Source organism: Protopterus annectens, chromosome 2.part1 (assembly GCF_019279795.1).
Source record: "Protopterus annectens isolate FY-2018-M chromosome 2.part1, PAN1.0, whole genome shotgun sequence".
Lineage (NCBI taxonomy): Eukaryota > Metazoa > Chordata > Ceratodontiformes > Protopteridae > Protopterus > Protopterus annectens.
Window position 1 is genome coordinate 936,397,336 of NC_056729.1, and position 24,606 is coordinate 936,421,941.

The following is a 24,606-nucleotide window of genomic DNA, read 5'->3' on the forward strand; positions in this document are numbered from 1 at the left end:
AACAGCGCTTATAAACACACCATAAGATGTCCTAATTATAAAAAGTTTATTTTTTCAGTTATTGAGCAGGGACAGATGGATTTAAGAGGGGGGAATTTAAAGAATTATTTAAAACAAAAAGAGGCTTTTTGGCAATTAAATTATTGTCAGACAAAAGCCCTGGAGTCAATGACATGGTGAATATTAAATGTTTTTTTTAAAAAGTAGGAGAATGCACACTAATAAAGTTTAGTACAGTATTTTATTGTTTTAATTGATTTAAATTAATTGGTTAATTGGAAATGATTGGAGTGTAAGTATTTAAACACAGTGAATTTGATGTGAATTTGTATTCTGATGAAGTCTTTTTTGATGAAAAAGTCTAATAAACTGAGTGGACGCTAGTACTGGGTGGAATTTTTCCTTGCTGGTTTGGCAGTAGGAGGTATTATTTTTATGTAAAGGTTAAGTTTGCCTGTATCACAAGTGATAATTCAATGTTTGTTTGTTTGTGTCTTTCGGCTTTTCCCGGTTAGGGGTCGCCACAGCGGAACTCCGGTCCGCTAATGATTGGCAGTTGATTTTTACGCACCGGCTTGCCAGGCCTGACGCACAACCTTCAACGAAAGTATGCCCATTCACACATGTGTCCATGCAGAAAATGCTCTAGCTGAGAATCGAACCCATGCTCTAGCTGAGAATCGAACCGGACAGCGTCTTACTGTGAGGCGACAAAGTGATAATTCAATAAAGGTGTTAAAAATAAAATAAAGACTTGCCACTTATATGAGTGAGTGATGTGTCCATGTTGCATACATCCTGTAGCTGCTGTTGAGATGCACAGGAGAGCTTAGGGTAATACAGAAAAAAATCCACATAGGATGATGTTTCACCACAGCTCATTTGTCTCTCCCACTAGCACTGGGTATGACTGTCCAGAGAGGGAAATGAACAAGGTCAAAGGTGCAGTGTGATAGGAGGGATGGAACAGTGGAAACCAAAAAAGAAGATGCACAAGTATGTATTCACCCTAGCAATTGGTCTGTGTGGACGCCTTCTGCAGTGCAAGATTATTACCTCCCTGTCTTTCCCCTGAGTCTGGAAGCCTTTCCATCTTCTGACAGTGTTTGGACTTCAATTACTTAAGTAGAAGTATAGTCTGTTGTGTTTTCTCATGTTGTGCTTTTGATTTCCGGAAGTGTAGGTTGTTTTCTGGCACAGGGACAAAAGTGAGTAGTACTGTAGATTGCTGAGCTTTCCTACCCCCATATGACATTTTGACCTGAACTGGCAGAAGGTGGTCATACCAATCTTGTAGGGATAAAAGTAAATTCAAAAATGTGCTTGCAGTGGTGATTTCAAGAGAGGAAATTAAGTTACCAAGTGCAAAAGGCTTCCCTGTAGAACAACTGATCCAGCAAGTGTATTTGTTGCTACCAACTACCTGAAATGTCATTGAATTAAAAACTTGAATGCTGTAGTACGTCTTAGAGTTTCTTGAGACAGAACATTATTTTACACGGTCAGAAAATTGTTTAAAAATTTCTTACTATTTCTTTTCCTAATAACAATTCCCAGATGAAACATCCATTCCTTTATCTGCTACTATTCTAATCTTCTTACCAATTGGTAATTTGAAATTTCACAGTACTAATGTATTGCCATTATTCTGAACTCTTGTGCCATATTTTATCTGAAAGGCATGGAAATTTTATTGTGGTGCAACAGAATGATTAGGTAGTGCGGAAACTTGAAGCAGCAAGTACTGCAGAGTGTGGTTTGGGATATCTGCACTATACTTCCAGGCCTGCTTTATAGCTTCTTCTCTAACTACCTTACTAACATGGTAAACATCTTCTTTTCCTTCCTACAGTTGAAATAGTTTATTTTATACATTTAACTACCTGAAAGCACATTTCAAATGTTTTTCATTACTGCTCACTTTGCAAAACTGCCAGGTAGAATGTTTGTGAAAGTTATTCTGTAGATTTGTTCAGCTTTCACTTTATTCTTATATTATCTATACGTTTTTAAAGTTGTAATGTTTCACTCTGTGTTACCTTTTCATGTAACTCAAGGTTTCTACTCTGCATCTGACCCCGGGTCATGGCTGAAAAGGGTCCACATAACCTTAAGAAATTCAGATATTTAAAATTAAGTAAGAGCAAAATATTTGCTTAATGAGAAGGTGAAAATGTTGGGTTATGTAGCTTTTAGAGCTTTAAAAATGTTGTGTTACAACAGAAAACCAGATAGTATGTATTGTTATAGTGTGACAGGGATAGTTTATGTTCTAGGTACACACTTTTATGGCAACAAGCCTTTGACCCTAGTATTGATCCCAGTTTAGTAGCTCCAATTTACAACAGGAAATTTGATTGATGTGAGTGGGGCAGGCCATTTTTTCATTGCTGCATTTCCTTTTTTTGCTAAAGCTGCTGCCGGTTTGTGTTGAAAATCATTACAGCACTGAACAGTTTTAATAGCTGCTTTTTGTCTTTGTATATTTACTTAGGATGTTCAGCCCCCTCCTACACCACCTCTTCCTTTGGCTGCTGCTGCTGCTGTTGTGTCTTCGTCTCCACCTGCAGCTTCTCCTGTAGGGCCTAGCCAGAGACCTGCCTCAGGATCGGGAGATCAGTCATTGCAATCACGGTCTCAGACTCGTCCAAGTGTGTAAGTTGTTAAAACAGATGAATGCATCTTATGAGTAAATGCAAAACTTCATTTGTTGGGGTGACTACTGCACAGGAGAATCTCTATGAATAATGAAGCAGAAAAATGTTAAGACTCTATTCTAATGCAGAATAAAGTTAATATTTGTGACTCTTAGAAGATCTTTCTGGAGTGGTTTATGTACACAACCCATTCTTGGGGAGAAGAGGTGACTGTAAATGTAAGCATCAGTAGAAAACACTTTGTATAAAAATACTAAAGAATTTATTGTAGAAGCTTGGGGAGAGTTCATAGGTTCATACTAGGCTATCTGCCCTAGGGCATTTATAAGCCTAGCCAGAGTGTGTTTGGCTTTCGCCACCCATTTTAAATTAATTTTGCTATGCCCTTTTTCGAGGTTAGTATACTGTGCCTCTGTCTAACAGTGACATAGAAGTGATACCCGGGGTAAACCTACAATCTCCCATCCACTCATCAAGATTCCTCTTGAAGAGAGTCAATGAGGGACTCTGCCTAACCTGGACTGGGATTTTATTCCAGAGTGAAGGGAGCCTCTGGGTTATGAATCTGTCCCTCCAGCATGTCCTATTTATTTCAGTGCTGAGGTTCAAGTCTCTCGAGCGCGTAGCTCGATGGGATTTGGATTTTCTGAGGTGCAGCATGTCCATTAATTCTGGGTTGGGCATGGCTTTATACATCAGGCACAGATCGCCTCTGAGCAGGCGGTATGCCACTGAGTACAGATGGAGTTTCTTTAACCGGGCAGCATATGGCATCTGTTTCAGCCCTTTGATTCTCTTGGTGAGGTACTTTTGGGGTCTTTCCAGTTGCTGCAGGTGTCTGGTAAGGTACATCCCAAAAGGGGCATTGTACTCAATTATGGGCCTGATGAGGGATGAGTAAAGAGGCACGATGATCTCCCCTGATCTAGATGTGAATCCCTTCATGATTAGGTGGGCTATATAAAATGTTTTTCTAACCACTTTGGCCACGTGGTTGTCCAATGAGAGATTGCTATCAACTTGAGTCCCCAGGTCCCTAATTACTTCTTCTGTACTTAATGGATTACCACCTATGTGGTAATTTGTGGGCACTTTGTTTTTGCCAAAGGGGATGACTATACACTTTTTGGCGTTTAGCTTGAGGCCATGGCTCTGGCACCAGTTGTCTATTTCTATGAGGCCCTTTTGGAGGATGCTTGTGTCGGCTGGAGAGTTGATTATGGCACCCAGTTTGCAGTCATCTGTGAACTTGGTCAGCCACAGTCCTTCCGTGTTGGCCTGTACCTCTGAGACATATATACCAAACAAGAGAGGTCCCAGGACTGAGCCTTATGGGACGCCACTTGTAACTGGTTTGGAGTCTGACATGGCTCCAGCAATTCTAACCATGTGTGTTCTGTCCTTGAGCCAGTTTGCAACCCATCTAGTGATGTAGGGGTTTATATTTAAGCTGGTGAGCTTATCTATAATGCCCGAGTGGGGTATTGTATCGAAGACTTTTGCGAGGTCCAGGTAGGCTCTGTGGACCACCTTCCTCTCGTCAATGGCCTTGGTGACTGTTTCAAAGAAATCAACCAGGTTTAAGAGGCAGGATCTGCCCTTAACAAAGCCGAGCTAGGTAGGATCCAGTGTCTATAGGTCCCCAATATCTTTATTTATGAGGTCCATGGTGATCCTTTCCATAGCTTTGCAGACCAAGCTAGTCAGGCTTATGGGGCGATAGTTTCCAGGATCCATTGAGGCACCACCTTTGTGGAGAGGGACCACTGTTGCTGTACGCCACTCTTTGGGTACATATCCTGTAATAAGGCTGAGATTGAGCAGTAGTTTTATGTTTGGGTTTAGCTCTTCTTGGAGTTCATGTAGGACGCAGCCCGGGACACCGTCTGGTCCCATTGATGCTGTGTTTTTTGCTTCAGAGAGGGTGGCTCTTAGCTGAGCATCTGAGATGTCATGGGGGCAGCACTCTGCTGGGATAGATATTTGCCCTTTTGGTGTGGAGGGGGGGAGTTTGCGCTGAACCTGTCAGCTAGGATGTTGGCAATGTCTGTGGGTTTGGTGTATTTTTTGTCATTTTGGACTAATTCTGAGCATGTCTGGGAATTCCCACCCAGGTTCCTAACATAGCTAAAGAAAGCCTTGTGATTATCCTTAGTGTCCTGTGCAATTTTTCTCTCGAAGCTAGCCTTAGACGATTTTATGAGTGCCCGTAGTTTTTTGCTAATACTGATCAGAGATGCCTTCCCTTTTTTGGATTTTGCTCTATCATGTAGTAGCTTTCTCCTTCTATTGTATAGTTTGTTTATGGCTGGGGTCCACCAGACAGGACATCTGCCTTTGGAGGATTGGGTCTTGGTTTTATTTGGGATTGCACGATTCATGCATTCCCGAAGGTGTTCGTAGAATGCGTTTATAAAGGATTCTGCGGTCTGGGCCGTATTTTCCACAGGCCCGGGGGCTTTGAAGGATTCCACCTCGGTTTTGAAGAGTGTGAAATTTGCTTTAGAGAGGTTTTTCACTGTGGTTTTCTGGGCAGGGGGTGGGGTTGGGATGTGAATATCCAGTGAGATTAGTTTATGGTCTGATCTTACCAGTGAGGGATACACTTCTGGTCTGGAGCATAGAGTCCTCATGTTGGTGATGATGTATGTTTTCCCCTCTTGTGGGAGTGGTAAGAAGTTGTTCCATAGCATTTGAGTTTATAATTACTAGGAACCTTTGGGCTAGGGTGTTGGAGCTAGAGTAATGCTTCCAGCCTATGTTTGGGTAGTTGAAGTCACCCAATATAATGGTGTTTGGAGAGACCTTCATATTTTCCAGTGTTCTTAGGAAGGCCGAGTGGGGTTCCTGGGTTTGGGAGGGTGGTCTGCAGCAGGCTATAAACTGGAAGGCAGTTTTACCCACTGTTAGTTGCACATGGATAGTCTCTGATGCTTCGTGCTATGCCACCAACCTGGAGGTGTGGGTATCTTTGACGAATATTGATACTCCCCCTCCTTTTGTGGTTCGGTCCAAGTTTTGGGGCCGAAAAGCATGGTATGAGGTATAACCTGGTAGTGCTGGGGTGCTCTCGGGAGCCTTGAACCAGGTTTCTGTTACTGCACAGATATCGATGTTCTCCATGCTAAGGAGAGTTTTGAGTGCGTACATCTTGAAGTTTAGACTTCTGGCGTTGAGTAGCATTACTCTTAGTTTCTTATCCCTTGTGTAGAGAGTCCAGTACAAGCACTGCCGAACACACACATATTTTCCCGTTAGGTTAACTGTAGAAACATCACAGGTTTCTGTATGTCTGCCTCTGCATGTGATGCTTTCATAGTAGCTAAAATCTGGAGCTGGTTACCGAGAATGAAACTAGTCTGTAATTGCAGTACTGGGATATTGAAAAATGCTCCAAGTCTTGGATGTGACTGTTACTGCTCATATGGTGGTTCATTTTTGCAGCAACACTTTGCTGATTTTTTTTAAACAATTTAAAGAAACAGCTAAGGAACAGAAATACAATGCATTAAATGAAATTGATAATCTGTGTATGTAGTATAAAGAAAAATAAAATGACAAAAGCATTAAGTATAATAATGTTGCACCTCTTTCTCTCTTGTATTTGCCGTAGGACTCTTGAATTAATAACATAGATTTTCAAAATATAAACAATGTAAATTTACTACTTCTGAAAGGGAAGTTGGAAAGTTATTAATTTACTACAGGAATATAGTTCTTTTAGTTGCAGTTAAAGCACACACTGTTGATTTAATTAGGGAACAGTCCAACTCCAGTTGATCTTAACTGTATTAGCCAAATGTCTGGATCAAACAAAATTTTACTTTGTGATTTTGAATATAGTCTAATGTTAAAGCTCACATCCCTTAACATGTTCATAACCTCACCAGCAGCCAAAGTGTTACTGTCTAAACCTTGTCCATTCCAACATGGGTAAGCTGTGTTTCCTGTATGGAAAAAAAGGTATGCTCTTGGTATTTTTTTTCCTTGTAGACAGCAGGATTTTTTCATCAATGTTGTTCAAATCTCCAAGTCAAATGGATCTGATAGAAAACGGTTCCAATTTATCATGTTATATAAAAACCATGATCAAATTTCATGAATATCACCTTATAAAGCTTCAAAATAAATGTATATGATCCTGTTAGTAATAATGAATGACCCAAAAATTGTAGAGGAGTCATTAATCGTATGATTTTGTAATCTAATACAGCATTTTTTAAATCAAATGTTACTTTTCTTTTCATTTATTAGGAATTCGATGTGGTGTTATGGGCAAAAGTTATACATGTCTGCATGATTTCTATAGCAGATCAGAAAAAAATTAAGTCATGCACTTCAGCCTTAAATGTAATTTTTTTCTGAAGAATAGCAGTCATGACTGTATCCACTGTCCATCGATGTCTTGTTTTTGAACCTATGTGACATCCATACCTCTCAACCTCTTAGTACAAGAAATCTGTACAAAGCCTGACAAAATGGGGGGGGGGGACAAAGGCCCAAAAAATAGGGGTACATTTTAAATATCGTTCTTATAAACTTAGAAAGCTGCTACAGTAAACAAGGTTTAACAACCATTTTTTGAAGGATTTGAAACTCAAATGGATGTCATTATATAGTGACTTCAATCCTCAGATAATCCCAGTGTGTGAAAGTGCTTGCCTACCTTGTTGCATTGCATTAAATCTGAGTTTAAAAAACCTTTTCAGTATCTCAACATTTCCAAGTATTCCTACTTCAGTACCATGCAAGACTGGGCCCCACTGTTCCATAATCTTGTTAAATTCAGTAGACATTTTTCAGTAGAACACAATGTTTTCTGTAACATCAGGACTCTCCATGAATTTGGTAGTAGTGGTAGAATGAGGAGAGTAAGAGTCACTCAACTTGGCTGTCAAGGAACAAGGAATTGGGTCTTTTCCAATGGGCTGATCCTATTCAAGAACAAAATTGAAAGATGTATAATAGTTTGAACAGAGTCCATCAGAAATGATGTGCCCTACTTACCTCTCCATATTTTTCTTCATGAACGTTTCTTACCCAACTTTATATCCAACATTTTTAAATGTATAATCACTTTTTGGAATGTATCTACTTTCCAAAACACATTAGAATTTATTTTCTAAATCTGTCTGCCCCCAAACACTACGGAGGCTCCAAGATTCTGAACTTTCTGTGGATACTACTATATGTCCAAATCATCTACGCTCCTGAATGCTCTTTGCTATAATAGAGAAGAATCAGTGGTCACACTTTTGGTTAAAAACTTTAATTTCTTGACTCACCATAAATTAAAGTTACCGAATATTTTTATCACTTTAGTTTAAGCTACTTTATAAAGTTCTAGGTCTGTTTTTGCTAATCCAAATATTTTAATATGTGATAAAATGGTAAATGGTCAATCCTCTTCTTTGCTTTGTTTTTTTACAGTGGCAGATTTTTTTTCTGTAGTCCTTTGTCATCAGCCTGAGATTTCGATCTTTGAGATAATCTGTTGCAAGTCATGGGCTACATTTGTTCACTGTATTCCACTCTTACATTTCTGTGCTTGTTTCACCCTTCTGGGGAAAAAGTATTCTTTCCCCATTGGCTTCTCCTTGCTATAGCTATGGTTACTCTAATGCTGACCTCATACATGTTTTCTGGTTATGCCTAGCCTTAAATTGCTTTCATATTTCTTTTGGCAGCAACACATTTTAAGAATTTTGGACTTTTAAAAGAAGGAAATAAGTACATTCAGTTAAATGCATCAACTGTGTTAGTGGAATTTTGTGTTGTAAGTAATGTTCATTACAAAATGTAATGGTTAAAGAATTCTCCATTACTGCACTTAAATATGAGTATACAAACTCAGCTAGATTTCCAAAGCAAAATAATGATTGGATAAATGATGGCATTTGCTCTGTTTGCTAATTTCAACATAGATTGCTGTTAGATTAATAGTTTCTGGTGCCTAATAGTTATACCTGCTCTCTGTTCATAATGTCAGTATGTGTCTTCAGTCTGTTACGTAACCACAGGTGTTTTGTGTGTCTAGGTACCTATGGATGAGAGAGTGTTTTGTCTTGAATCCCACTTTGTTTGTATACAGATCATGTTATGTTGCATGGTTTGTGTTTGATGCTTCTGCAAATGCATTCCGTTTTTTTGTTTTGTTTTTTTTTCTTGAAAAGGTTGTTTCTTACAGTTTGAAATTGTACTAATGAGATTGATGATTTAACATTATCATCTTGGCTATACTGACAGATCCATGCATTTTCTGGTCATCACCCATGACTATATCTTATGTAACTGGTAGAGATCATAATACTATCATCATTAACGTGAGAATAAAATCAAGCCTAGTCATTAAAAAAGTATAGCTTTTATTAGACTTTACCACTAGAACCTTTACATTTTGATGCTATAAATGACAGGATTATGAATAAAGACTGGGATGTTGAATACAATAACCAAGATCAATCTATTTCAAATACTGACATTAAATTCTATGATGTTCTTAACTTTTGCATTCATAAATGTGGGTAATGTACAAATATACAGGTAAATTTAATAAAAATGGTGGAATCACAGAACTGGTAAGATATACAACAGAAAATTGAGTATTTCTAAACTTTCAGAAATTGCCCTGGTTTTAAAAGTTTCAAAGGTTTAAAGCAATAGTAAGAAATTGTTTGATTGCACAGAAAATTGTAAGCGTAACATGCTATTGCTAAACAATGAAGTGATAGTAATAGATTCATAGATATATACTAAGCTAATGATCACAGAAGCCTTTATGAGCCTAGCTAAAGCTTCCAAATTGTATCCTGCAAATGTATGTGCCTTGGAGGTTATTTTAAGAGGTATGCATAAGCTAGGTACACATTTACAAGCAGCATTTGTCCATCAGAGAGACAGGTGCAAGACCTGGGATGTATTTCTGATGTCTCATCCACTGGTCCAGGTTTCTTTTGAATGGAGTTAGGGAAGAGCTCTGCTTCACATGCATGGGAATCCTACCCCAAAGAAGGGGAATTCTCTTAAGACACTACCTGTCCCTCTAGTGTGTCTTGTTTATGTTGCAAGCAAATTCTAAATCCCTTGCTAGAGTAATTTAGATGCTGTTAATTTTGGGGATAAGCAAAAGTTCCATCAGAGTGGGATCCAAGGATGCCTTGTATGCCAGGCATACATCGTCTCTTAGCAGTCTGTAAGAAACAAAGTATAGAGATAAGGATTTGAGGCAAGCTGCATTAGGACATGCTGTTCACTCCCTGTATTCTTTTTGTGTGGAACCTCTGTGAACTTTCTAGTTATTGCATGTGCCTGGTGAGTTACCTACCAAAGTGGGTTTGTACCCAGTGATGGGTGTGATGAGGGCAGAATACAGTGGAATGATGACTTTTTTGGGTCTAGATGCCATGTCATTGCTTATAAGTTGAGCATCATAGAATGATTTCCATATTACCTTAGACACATATTGATTGAAAGACAGGTTACTGTCTACATACATGGCCAAATCCCTGGCCACTGTTTCTACTCCTAGGATATGTTATTGATGAAGCAATTTCTTCGGGCACCTGACTTCCCAATGGATAGAATTATGCATTTCTTTGCACTGAGTTTTAAGCTGTAGCTTTGGCACCGGTAATTTCTGCTAGTCCTTCTACAGGATGTTAGCCAGTCTCGTAATGATGAAGTTTATGAAAATGTTTCCAAAAATGAAGTATTTATTGCATATTCAAAGCTTGACTGATTATTGTTTGATATGTTAATGCAGAGGACATTACAAAAGAAGAGTATGATTTTTTTTTGTGGGTACCAAAGCCATATCTACCAGTCCTCTTCAGTATTCCTAAAGTCCTCAAGGTGCACACAAATCCACCTTTAAGACCAATTGTTGCAGCTGCTTGTTCCAAAACTGAATCTCTTGCAGTATTTGTGGAAAATAAACTAAAGCAATTGTTTTCCAATCAATCTTATATTCTTAAAAATTGTGGCATTTTTTAATAAAATCTGTTTGAGGTTATTTATGATGAAAATCTGTTTGTTAAAATAGATGTAGATCTGTTCACTGATTTATTCCTCATGATACTGGCTTGAGTTGGTTTGCTGAATTAACTTTTTTGATAGTAATTAGCATACCAACATGCAAGTCAATAATTTGGTCATTTTTATGGAGATTGTTTTTAAAATATAATTTTTTAGCTTTGATAATGAATACTTTCATTAGCTGAAAGGTGTAGCAATGGGGGCATCATGTGTCCCTTGCTGTTGCCAATGTTGTACTTGCAACATGGAAACAGAAATGTATATTCATCTATGAGTATATGAGGTTTATACGTTTTTACAATATTATTTTGAGCGATCTATTTATTTTATGGAAAGGAGGCATCATTAGTGAACTGAATATGTTTTGGAATTTGTCACAATCCTGGGGATTCAATAAACTCTGTATAAGCTTAGTGCAAAGGCTACACTGAGTTTACTTGTTTGGGCAGTGAACAGCAGTGCTAAATGCATATGCATGCCATGGACCACGTAAAAAACATAAGCATGGTATCATGGCCAGTAATAATGTTGCCAGCCAGTAAACAGTGTATAGCAACACAGTCAGCAGCAGTAGTCATGTAAACCGGTTTACCTACGGGCAGACTAGGTCTGCGGGATTGCACGGAAAACCAGAAAAACTACCAGGTTTATTAATAAAGCAATGTATATAGTTCGTACAAATTACATGAAAATGTATGCATTGCAGAGTGTTGTGGAAACCTGTATTGGGCATACTGAATAAAGATTATGTAAATGATCAGTAAGGGTACATAGACTGCATTATAAATATAGTCAGGGGAAGTGTGTGTATTGAAAAGGGACACACAGTTGAATTGTTGGAATGAACACGGGAATAGGACAGTTAAAACACATTTATGTGCAGCAGTTGAGTGCATGTCAATGAAGATAGTTGTAGCATGAGCCCAAATCATATATTGACATGATACAGACTCCACAGTTCTTATATATTATGTGACTGTCACACAAAGTGACATATCAGTGGAGTGGATACTTAATGATATAAGCCTCCTGACATGAACAATGAACAGGACATACATCAAGGATGGTGTATATAATAGGGATTATGTGTATGTTGTGAAGCTGTGGAAAATGAGTTGCCTGAATGTGAATGCAATGTCAGCATAGGTCTCAACCACGTGGAACATGCAGTAATAGGCCCGTGGGCAACAGTAGACAGAAGCATGCTCAATCAGGAACAATATCAGAATAATACCACTAGTAATCCCATGTCTTTGACATAACGTATGTGACTGAATGATTATAGATGGTTCTGGAAGAACACACTTGTACAACTATTATGATTCATCAGCAGTCTAAGGGGAATCAAGCACACCTCGCTCTAAATGTAACATCTGTCAGAGGTGTTTGGAGGGATGCTGAAGAATAATGAGCAGTACTGGCTAGTTGACAGGTGTGCATACCACTTGGTCTATGCATAGGGGTGTGTTGTCTATATTGTAATTACCTTGTGTGTTTGTGTTCATAATGGAACTAATCCCCCCATGAGTTTCTCTCATCTACCATGTCTCCATGGTTGTGGCATCAATCTTTTGTGTGTTGATAATGTATGCATTATACCAATACCATACTCTGATTCAGTAACTGTCCATAATTTGCTGCACTCTACAAAGCTGGTTAAGAGAAAGTATGTGTAAGTCAGTGTTGATGTCTGACACTTAAATAATGGACTGGAAAAGGTCTGCCACAGAACTCTGAGGTTTGGGCCTGTTCACTGGACTCTAGATAGAGGTGACTTCACACGCTTTAGTATATTTATCTGTCATGTATTTGCCCATTTGTCTACCCATTTGGTGAAGTAGGTGTTTTATGGCCACTTTTATTTATTTATTTATTTTATTTATTTATTCCAGTTTGATTACCAGGGAGGTCCACTGGGCTTAAGAGCCCATTTTCAGTGGAGGCCCGGGGAGAAAAGCTCCACATAAAGTTAATTACATGAAACTATCAGAGTTAGAGTACAAACAATGGGTTCCTTTAACAAGAAAAAGTCAACGACAATTACAGTTATTGTTCAGAAAAATAAACAAATGTGTAATGTGACAGTTTGTCTGAAATACCTGACTGTTGATTTGTGTCAGATGCCTTGGCCAGGTCAAGTTGCACAGGATGATAGTGCTGTCATCATGTGGGCCATTGGTAAATTTCTTGAAGACAGTGAACAGTTGTAATAGACATGATGTAGCCTGAAAAAATCAAATGAAGGTTTAGTACACAATCAAGATATTACCTGTACCCTTTTAGAGAAGGTCCATGCTGATTCCTTGGCATACCTCACAGATAAGGAGAGTCAGGATGGGTCTGTAACTCCACGTATCAGGTGATGGTCCCCCAGAGTCAAAAGGATGCATGCTGCTGTGCACCCTTCTATGGGAACATAGGCTGTCTGAAGGCTCTGTTGACATACAGATCCAACTGTCTGGTAGGTCAGGTTTTAAGTCACATTATAGGTAACCTGTGATGTGGTCAGGGCCCGTTGCTTCTCTGTTGTTAGCCATAGAGAGCTCACAGATGTGCTGCCCTCCAACTGAGTAATTTTAGCATGTATACTGTGGGTGATGGCCAGCAACAACAGGGTGGTGAGATGTGAGGCAAACTGTCAGCTAGCATATTGTCTGAGTCCTCTGGGTGGGTATGTCTGCTTACATCCACACACAGATCTGTGCATAGTTGTATTTTCCACTTAACATTTCACATGTATTGGAACATACAATGTCTGACAAGACCTCCGTACTGCCTTAGTCATTCATCACATTCCACACACTGTTGCTATGCACACAGTTGGACAGCTGTACCAATGTCACATACTGACATCACTTGTACAACATATGCCTATATGAGTTTCACAGGCAAGCTGTCTTTGAGTGGCCTGATGTCATATCAGGACACATTAGAGATCAGTTTGTGACTCGTGCAGAACTTTTCCTGGCACAAATGCTAATAGTCAGGACACATTAGAGATCAATTTGTGACAAATGCAGAACTTTTCCTAACACAAATGCTAATAGTCAGATAGTGATGCTGCTGACCATCTCACTAATCCTTGGGTGTAGCAGCATAACTGCACATACAATGAATTCCACAAGGTTGCATTTGCATCACAACATGTGATACATTGGTTGGGTATATTGCAGGATAACAACCATATGACTTCTCTATCTTGCAAGTCCCATTCCTCATACCTGTCTCTTCCTCTCAACAGTTACTCCTTCTAAGCATAGACACTTGGTGTACACTTTATTATAATACTACATCATATTGAATGTTTTGATTGTGCAGTTTAAGGTGTTTCATCTTTGTACCTGTGTGGTGTACCATTTTTCATCCTACTTTTAGTTGATGTACAGTTTAACGTGTTTTATCCTAGTTTGATTTGCTGTAAAATGTATATAGTGTTATACTTCTGTACATGTGAAATTGTACTTAATCTGTTTTATATGTTTTCTCCCCGGGCCTCCACTGAAAAAGGACCCGCATCCAGTTGGACTTTCCCAGTAACCAAATGTAAAATAAATAAATAAATGTGTTTGAGACCAGACTTGTATCGCAATGTCATCAATATGAATTGATATTGATGTCAGTCACAGAATATTTAATGATATGTAGACTCATGCACACTTGTGCCATACTGCAAGTGTCACTGTGATGGTGTAATGCAAACTGTGTAGGAGGTTGATCTGCTCCACTACAAAAACACATGTCCTAATATGCCACCAGTTTACATAACAGTATATCATACCATGTCAGCAGTTCTTAGAAGGCACATTACTACAGCTGTTATAGAAGGAGCATGTACTGCAATGGCATCAATGGCCATAAATACATTATCTCACATCACAGATTGTAAGACTCTTTTGTGGCCATACTGTACATCCACACCTCAGTATAGCACATGTCAATGACAGCAACATTGACATGTCAACTGTTCATAGGGTCATAGGACATTATTAGACTAATGGCTAACATCATATGAAATCCTAGCCATTATTGTACCCTGTTTAAAAAATCCCTATACCTATATTATTTTATTTATTTATTTTATTTTACATTTGTTAACTGGGATAGTCCAGCTGGATATATGTCCATTTTCACTGGAGGCCCGGGGAGAAAAGCTCCAAAGAAACAATTTTTACAGAACCTACAGATAAACTTGGGTACATAATTCATCTAGATCCATTAGGGTATCTGGTTATTGACACTTATAGGTATAAACTACAGACACTTATGGTATAAACTACAGACAGATACAGTTTACAATAGTCATAAACAGTTTTACATTGTTCATACTAACACTGTTATATGTATGTTATCATACCTTTGATGTGGTATACATTTATATGCAAGTAACAGATAGGACTCTAGTTTAGGACAATGGTTACAATAGTACTGGAGTGGATCAGGTATTAGTCTGGAGTTGAACAGGGACATAACCATTTGTTGCTGAGGTAGTTGTAGATAGCTTTTTTAAAAGTAGGTAATGAGATAATCAGGGATAAGGATGTAGGTAGGGAGTTCCAGATTTTGGCCACATAAGAAGAGTAAAGGGAGTCTCCAGCATGGTTGTTGGATCTAGTAACAGCTAACTGTAATTTGTCAGTTGAGAGGAGTTGTCTAGGACAGGAATATTGTTGGACAATGTTAGCCAGTGAAGGTGATATATTTTGTTGATGGAGTATCTTGTGAGTAGTAACCAGCTGACTATAAATAAGTAAGTTAGGTAGTTCCATCCAACCTAATTGCTTTAGGTTTAGGCAGTGATGTGTTCTGTAGGAGCTGTTGTTGGCAAATTTGGCTATCTGATTGTAGCAGGTTGTCATTTTATTGATCTCTGTTTTAGATAAGTTAATCAAGATGGGTGAGGCATACAGTAGTGTTGAGAGAAGGTGTGTACGTGCAATTGTAGTTCTAGCATTATGGGTCAGGAATGCTTTGTTTGTAGAGGCTACCTAGCTTTTTGTTAGTATTTTTAATGGCCAGATTAACGTGTACATCAAAATTGAGCTTACTGTCAATAGTAATACCTAGTAGTTTTGTCTGGGCTTCAGGTGATATGGGGGTACCGTTATTAGAGTGGATAGTAAAGGTGCAGGTGGGGGTAGTTGTAGTTGAGGGATGAAATAGCAGGAGCTTGGTTTTTTGGGGTTGAGTAACAAGCCATTCTCAGTGAGCCATGTTTCCACTGAGTGAAAGTTATCCTGGGTCTTTTTGTGGAGGTCAGGTAAAGTAGGGGCGTTACATATTATAGTTGAATCATCTGCGCATTGTATAAGGCTTGAACCTTTTGCAAGTGAGGGGAGATTATTGTAAAAATTGAGAACAGCAAGGGGCCCATTATAGATCCCTGAGGTACTCAGAGTGTTGCAGGTAAGAGTGGAGACAAGTTATTATTCCATAGTACTGCCTGTTGTCTATTGTTGAGGTAGTTTTTAAACCAGGAGACTGATGAGTTATGTAAGCTTAGGCTTACAAGATGGGAGATTAATTTTTCATGGTTGACCATATCAAATGCCTTTGATAGGTCTAGGAAGAGGGCTGAAGAAAGTTTACCATTATTCCTGTTGTGATTAATGGTATCTATGAATGCTAGCAGGGTGGTGGTTGTGCTATGTCCTGGCCGAAACCCATGTTGTGTATGAGATATGTGCTCTTGATCAATAAGATGTATCATTAATTGATGGTGAATACATTTTTCTAATGTTTTAGCAAGTGGGGATAATATTGCTATTGGTGTGTAGTTAGATATGTCATAAGAATTCCCCCTTTGTGTAGGGGTATGATATAGGCAGTTTTCCAGATCAAGGGTACTGAGCCTTCTGAGATGGATCGGTTTATTAGGATTGAGACTGGTTTAGCTATTTCATTTGCTGCTAGTTTTAAGAATTAATTGGGGAGGGAATCAGCTCCTAGTGTTGTTGGTTTTAGTTGGGATAGTAGTTTTCTTATATAGGAGGTTGAGGTGGGTTGTAGCTTAAATGTGGGGCGGCTGTTAGGTTTGGGAGGGCACTAGTAGTATTTGTATAGGTTTAGTTTTGGGCAAGGGCAACTACAGTCTCAATAAAGAATGAGTTAAATGATTCAGCTATGTTTTCTTTAGTTAAGCCTGTTGTTGGGGGTGGGGTAGTGGTTTTTCCAGGGTGTAGTAATCTGTTTAAGCCTGCCCAGAATTTTTTTGGATTGTTCGAGTGTTGGGTTTGATGGGTTATAAAGTAATTTCTTTTATCTTGCATTACTAGTTTCTTAGTAAGATTTTTTATCTGTTGGTATGCTTGCTGTGTACCTGGGTTTTTGTTGGACCTCCAGGCTGTCCAGGCTCTATTCCTTTCTTTTATTTTTTGCCTTGTTTCCCTTGTTAACCATGGAACTGTTTTGGATTTAACTCTGGTAGATTTTGGAGGGGCATGCCTATTTAGTATCTCTAGGAAGGTAGAGTTGAAGTGTTTGATAGCTTTGGTAGATAATACAGTTGTGACCAGTTGTAGAGCTGTAGATCTTGTAAGAAGTTTGATAAGTTGAAGTGTTTTTTTTGTTTCTTATTGTTTGGAGTATAGGGGTTTGGGGGTGGTGGGAATTATATTTGAGTAGGAAGGTAGTTTGATGGTCACTTAGTGAGTCATGTAGGGTACCTGCTAAATATGAGCAAGGTATTTTGTTTAGTAAAATCCAGTCTAAAAGTGATTCTCTTTTACTATTTTTGTCGACTCTAGTGGGTTTTTTGATTAGTTGAGAGAAGGTAAGTAGGTTGATATGATTAGTGGGAGCCTGGGAAGAGCACATCAGCCAGTCAGTATTAAAGTCCCCTAATAGAATAGTTTCTTGTGGCAAGGTTTGTGATAGCCATTGTAGTAGATTTTCCATGATGGGTATATTATTGCCTGGGGGGGATATAGCCTGTAACTAAGTTGATAGTTTTGTTGTTACCTATTTTGAGCCTAGTTGAGAGTATTTCTGCCTTGTCTAGAGGGGGTAAAGTCAACTCAGTTTTAGCTATGGATAGTGTATTTTTATAAAGTAGAGCAATGCCTCCACCTTTCTTCTTTGGTCTGTCTTGCCGAAGGATACTGTATCCAGTTGGTAGGATCTCTGTATCCTTGGTAATTGGTTTTAGCAATTTTTCTGTTAAACTGATTATATCTGGGAGGTATTGTGAGATTAGAGTATGAAGCTCATGTATCTTTTTGTTGATGCTCCTGATATTTAGATTTAGAATGAGTAGACTATTTGCTGGTCTGGTATTGATTTGGGTTAGTTTGGGAGGTTTTATATTAGTAGGAGGATTTGTATCATAAGGACCTGTGTTAGGGTGGATATCTCCATCATTTAATAGTTCACTTTGTTGTTTTTGTAGAGTTTTCACTATCTTTTGCAGTATTATTATGTGTTTGTGGGTAATAATGGATTTGGGTTTGGTGTTGATGGGTGTAAGAAGGGTATAAGTAGTGGCAGTGGTGTTGAATAGGGTGGGGCTTATTGTTAGGGAGTATGTAGAAGGGTTGGGAGAGATAATGGATGTGGATTTATGGGTGAAGGAAGAGTTATTTTGTAATGAATAGTTGTAACAAGTGATGTGGTAGGTAAATGCTAGGAGGAGTAGTAGGGTTGTTTGCTGGAGGTAGATGTTCATTGTAATTGGCTTTGGTTGATTGAGAGGAATGAATTGGAGTGATGTAATTTAGTATATTAGGGTGGTAAAGGTATGAAAGGTAACAGTAAATGCAGAGGGTGGGAAGGATGTTGATTGGATGTAAGTTAATTGTGGGAGGGACTGGCCAGGTATAAGTGTAGTTGATGTGGGGGTGGGTGGGAATTGGGGGTAGGGTAGGGGAGTGGAGTGAGCCCGCAGGGCGAACGGAGCAGGTAGAGCTAAGTAGTGGAGTAAGAAGGCAGGTTGTGAGGAAAATAATCAGAGATTGAGAAGGTAAGTTCAATGTAAGGTATATTAGGAGGCCAGGGGTTTACCAGTGGGGGAGAAGGGAAGAAAGATAAGAATAGATTCAGAGAGACAAGGGGTGAGTAAGGTGGTACCAGAGGCAGGAATAAAACAGTTTAGGTTTGAGGACTTGTTTTGTAGTTTCATAGTTTCATAGTAGTGTACTAGGCTATCTGCCCAGGGGCATTTATAAGCCTAGCCAACAGTGATGTGGCTTTACGCCACCCCATACTATATAGTTGCGCCTCTCTAGTAGTGACACGTGGAACCCCATTATTTAGTAAACTATGCCTCTGTCTAGTAGTGACACTGAGGTCACTCCCGGGGTAAACTTGCGATCTCCCATCCATGCATCGAGATTTTTCCTGAACAGTGCCAATGAAGGGCTCTGTCTCACGTGAACTGGGATTTTGTTCCAGAGTATGGGTAACCTCTGTGTTATGAATCTATCCCTCCAGCATGTCCTATTCATATTTGTGCAGAGGTTGAAATCTTTAGCTCGTGTGGTTCTGGTGGATTTGGATTTTTTGAGGTGGAGCATGTCCATCAATTCCTGGTTGGACATGGCCCTGTATGTTAGGCACAAATCACCTCTGAGCAGGCGGTAAGCTACTGAATAAAGCTGGAGTTTCTTTAATCTAGCTGGATAAGGCACATGTTTTAGACCTATGATCCTCTTGGTGAGGTACTTCTGGGGTCTTTCCAGTTGTTGCATGTGCGGGTGAGATACATCCCAAATGGAGCATTATATTCAATCATGGGCCTGACAAGGGAGGAATACAGAGGTACAATGACCTCCTTTGATCTGGATGAGAATCCCTTCATGATGAGATGGGCAAGGTAGAAAGTCTTTCTGACCACTTTGGCAACATGGTTGTCAAAGGAGAGGTCACTATCGACTTGAGTCCCCAGGTCTCTGATTACATCTTCTGTATTCAGTGGGTTATTGTCTACGTGATAGTTTGTGGGTACTTTGTTTTCCCAAAGGGGATGACTATACATTTTTTGGCGTTAAGTTTGAGGCCATGATTCCGGCACCAGTTGTCCGTTTCAGTGAGACCTTTCTGTAGGATGTGTGTGTCGGCAGGTGAATCCACTATGGCACCCAGTTTGCAGTCATCTGCAAACTTTGTCAGCCATAATCCTTCCATATTTGCTTTCACATCTGAGAAATAAATGCCGAATAGGAGTGGGCCCAAGACTGAGCCCTGTGGGACACCACTTGTGACGGGTTTTGAGTCTGACATGGCTCCAGCAATTTTAACCTTATGGGTTCTGTTTTTTAGCCAATTTGCTACCCATCTTGTGACATATGGATTTACATTTAGGCTGCTGAGCTTGTCAGTGATGCCAGAGTGTGGTATTGTGTCAAAGGCCTTAGCCAAGTCCAAATAGGCTGTGTGGACAGCCTTGCCCTCATCGATGGCACTAGTGACTGTCTCAAAGAAGTCAACCAGGTTTAAGAGGCAGGATCTGCCTTTTACAAAACCGAACTGTGTGGGATCAAGGGTCTGCAGATCCCCAATGTCGCCATTATGAGTTCCATGATGATTCTTTCCATAGCCTTACAGATCAGGCTGGTCAAACTTATGGGGCGGTAGTTACCTGGGTCAGTAGAATTTCCCCCTTTGTGGAGTGGGACCACTGTTGCTGTCGCCAGTGTTCAGGTACATATCCTGTAGTGAGGCTAAGATTGAATAGAGTTCTTAGAGCGGGTTTAGTTCATCTTGGAGTTCACGTAACACAACCGGGGATACCATCGGGTCCCATAGATGCTGTGTTTTTGCCTTGTTGAGTGCTGATTTCACCTGTGTGTCTGTGATGACAGGTAGGTTACATTCAGCAGGGATAGTTACTTCATCTTTAGGGGTGAGGGAGGGAGAAATTTGCACTGAACCTATCTGCCAGAATGTTGGCAATGTCAGTAGGGTCAGTGAATTTTTGTCATTGTGTACTAGCTCAGAGCATATCTGAGAATTTCCTCCCAAGGTTCTGACATAATTGAAGAAGGCTTTGTGATTGTCTTTGGTATCCTTGGCAATCTTTTCTCAAAGTTTGCTTTAGATGTTTTTATGAGAGGCGTAGTTTTTACTTGTGCTGATCAGGAAGCCTTTCCCTTGTGGGATTTGGCTCTGTCCTGCAGTAGCTTCCTTCTTTTGTTGTACAGTTTGTTTATAGCGGGGTCCACCAAGCGGGCGTTTTCCTTGGTGGAGAGGGTCTTGGTTTTAGTTGGGATTGCCTGATCGATGGATGCCTGGAGATGACCGTAGAAGGCTTTTGTGAAGGATTCAGCATTTTGGGATGTGGTTTCCATTAACCCAGTAGGCTTAAAGGATATCATTTCTGACTTAAGGAGCGCAAAGTCAGCTTTTGAAAAGTTTTTCACTGTAGTCTTTTGATCTGGGGGTGGGGTGGGATATGTACATCCAACGTGATCAGTTTATGATCAGATCTTACTAGTGAGGGGTTTATATCCGGTCTTGAGCATTTGGACCCCATGTTTGTGATAATCAGGTCAAGTATATTATCTCTCCTCGTAGGAGAGGTGACCAGTTGCTCCATAGCATTTGAGTTTATGAATTCCAAGAATCTTTGGGCCAGGGTGTTAGGGCTAGAATAGTGGGCCCAGTCTATGTTGGGGTAATTGAAGTCACCCAACATGATGGTGTTTGGTGTGACATTCATATCCTCCAGTGTTTTCAGGAATGCTTGATGGGATTCCTGGGATTGGGAGGTGTTCTATAACATGCGACCAGTTGTATGGCAGTTTGCCTATGGTGAGTAAAACTTGTATGGTTTCTGATGCTTCATGAGTAGCCACCAATCGAGAGGTGTAGGTGTCCTTTATGAAAATGGACACTCCCCTCCTTTGTGGTTCGGCCTGGAACTTGAGGCAGCATGATATGAGGTATAGCCTGGTAGCGCTGGAGTGCTCTCAGGAGCCTTGAACCAGGTTTCAGTTACTGCACAGACATCGATGTTCTCCATACTGAGAAGTGCTTGAGTGCCTGCATCTTGAGATTTAGACTTCTGGCGTTGAGCAGCATTACCCTTAATTTTTTCCATTTTTGTTTTTATGGAGGTTGATTTGTCCTTTGAGCATTGCCTAAAAAGGCACTATGGGGTGGCAAGAGCCTTGGCCAGTATCTGGAAGCCCAGTGGTGACAGGTGCAAGCCATCCCTTGACAACGTGGCTTGTCCAGCATATCATCCCAGGCTGACAGACATTGGATCCCCTAGAATGACACCAGTGATTAAGCCAATTGTTAAAACTGATCATTTTGTCTTTGTACTGAGGCATCATTCTTGGCGAAGGCAGGATGCTGCTCAGGGTCAGGGTCATACCAGTCTGGGCTACATAATCGGAGAGCTCCTCAATGTCTCTTTTCATGTAGTCCAGGGAGAGTGCGTCTCAGGTCATTCACACCCGCATGGACAATGACTGAATCATATTTGTACTTGCTTTGGAGTGACCTGAGTGCGTGTGTAATGTAGGATCCTAGCCCCGATAGGCAGCTCACCGTTACCCTCTCCTTATTCAGCCTGGTAAGTGGAACATCGGTGTGTCTGACTATAGAGTCACCTATTACTAATGTCTCTGGCATAGTATTTTGCCTTAGGGGCTGTGATTGTGTGACACACCTGTTGCTTGAGGTATGTGTTGTAGGTGTTGTGTTTTGTGGGGGTGTATTTCTGGGTGTCTGCTTTGGAGGCCTCTGTTGTTTTGGTAAGTTTTTTACAAGAGCCTCCGAGTATGTCTTTGTGTTTTTATGTGTTAGGAACAATGTAACTGGTAGGTCACAGTTATACTGCCCTCTAGTGGTTATTCCTTGTAACATCAATATAGATATCACAGGGGGAGATTGGGAGAGTTGTAGGGAGAGGAGAGGAAACAATAGAAAGCCAGGGGGAGAGTTAGAGGTTAGATTAATGGATGGTATAGAGGATAGTGAGTGGGATACTATGGCTGCTGATATTCCCGATAGGGACCGCTCCCTTAAACTAATAAAACAGGAATTATTTGCAGTTGTAGGAGATAAGGAGCAGGTTGCACATACCTTTTAACTACAGTTCTTGCTTCCTAGGCCAGTACAGCACAGGGACGACAGTGGTCTTTTTCTGCGCTGGGATGAGGTAGCAGAGTTTGAATATGAAGTCTGTTATTTCTGTAGGTCTTGACCAGCCCGATGGGCACAGTATCTGGGGAGGTTTACCCTGGCAGGAGGGTTACAAGCTTTAAGAAGAAGTGAAGAGAGGGAACAAAGTGTTAAAAGATGCACAATGCAGAGACATGCAATTCTTCATTTAGTCTTACAAGAAACTTCTGTGCTGTTAAATGCTACACAATACTAAGTCAAGCAAAGACTTCCAACTGTTATGCAATAATCTATTAGGCAATATGTAGACAAACAGGCTATGAGAATTTGAGACAACGACAAAATAGCTAGCATACCATTGGAATATCTAACATTCTATTTATCTGTTTAAAAGAGCCAGTTAGTGGACTAATTATAGACGCTGGTCTTTACAATTAAGTATCACTCAGTTTAAACATTTGGCTGATAATTTAGTACCCAAAGTATTTCTGTGTGGTGCCTGCCGAGCTTTAGCTAATTTAAAATAACGTGCACAAAGGAAACAATTATGCATTCAGTTGCATAATAAAAAAGAACAAAAACCTTTGCTTGCACTGGCGTCCGTATTTTTACAAGTAAAAGTAACACTCCGTTTAAACAGTTTTCTGATAATATAGCACCAAAAACATAGAACGCCAATCAGGGATCATTGAGCAATGCTCAGGCTGGAAAGTAAGCAATAATGCTGCGAAGCATACTAATTGCACAGACCACTCAGTAGCGGTAACAAAATTACAACGTATCCTGAGGGTTCTCGAGATAATTGTTTCACCAGTAAGAAATGAGCAATAGCCGGGGTGATTATTTTCCTTTGATGTGCCTGCCGACCCTTAGCTCAATTTAAATTAATGGGCACAAAGGAAACAATTATGCGTTCACAGAAGAAGAAGATAGTAAGCCTATTGTGTGTATGTGTATACTTGTTTTATTGCATTACATCCTGCCACTGTCCATATGAGACATGCACCACACTGTGACAGAATTAACAGTTACACATGCACTGGTCTTGAGATGGCTTACAGATGCTCATGAAAGGACTCTGCTTCATGATTTGTGTATGCATATTTGACGAGAGGACATCCTCCACTACTTTGCAGGAAGGGTGTCGTGGCCAGCTAAAAAAGGAGGATGGTGGATGCATGGGGCTACATGAAAGGTTTTCCAAGTGGTAGTGCAATGAAGAATGATTCCAAAGATCATAGAGTGACCGTAAAGTACGAACCCCCCCACACACACACACACGCACACACACACACACACACACACACACACACACACACACACACACACACACACACACACACACACACACACACACACACACACACACGCACACACACCAGTAGACTGGGCCTGATTTTATAATTACATCTGTGTAGGTATAGAATATGAATGCCATTGCAGTGTCAAAGTAGCAACACCACATATGTCTGATTGTAACACTGTCACATTGCACTTTCTGAAGTATGATAGTATCATTGCATGCTGAGGAGAACATGTAGGGAGGAGTATAGGACATGGATGTGGAGTTGCATCCTTTGTAAGATTGTCTCAACAGTGATAGGTGTATGTACAGACACACAAGTTACCTGCTGTCATATTAGAGCCCCCCTGTATGGGTAGTTTGCAAACACAGTAGTCAGTTACTGCTGCAGCACAAGTTTGTCTGGAATACTGTCAAAGTGCATGTTATACAATATGACATCATCATTGTATGCTACAATGAGATGTTTGGAGTAGGGTTTAACAGAGTTGTGGACTCTCATATCATTCTAAAATTGCCACCATAGTGATTGCTGACTGCACACACAGT

General features: G+C 40.0%; 1 protein-coding gene across 2 annotated transcripts in view; it reads left to right on the forward strand.

Annotated features, from left to right (window-relative positions):
* Positions 1-24,606, forward strand: part of SH3RF1 (SH3 domain containing ring finger 1) — a 1,302,561-nt gene that overhangs the window by 856,377 nt on the left and 421,578 nt on the right. For both annotated transcript variants that reach the window (XM_044062570.1, XM_044062569.1), the window contains exon 8: positions 2,495-2,655. In XM_044062570.1, the coding sequence (XP_043918505.1) occupies positions 2,495-2,655 (161 nt within the window). The remainder of the gene's footprint in view (positions 1-2,494; positions 2,656-24,606) is intronic.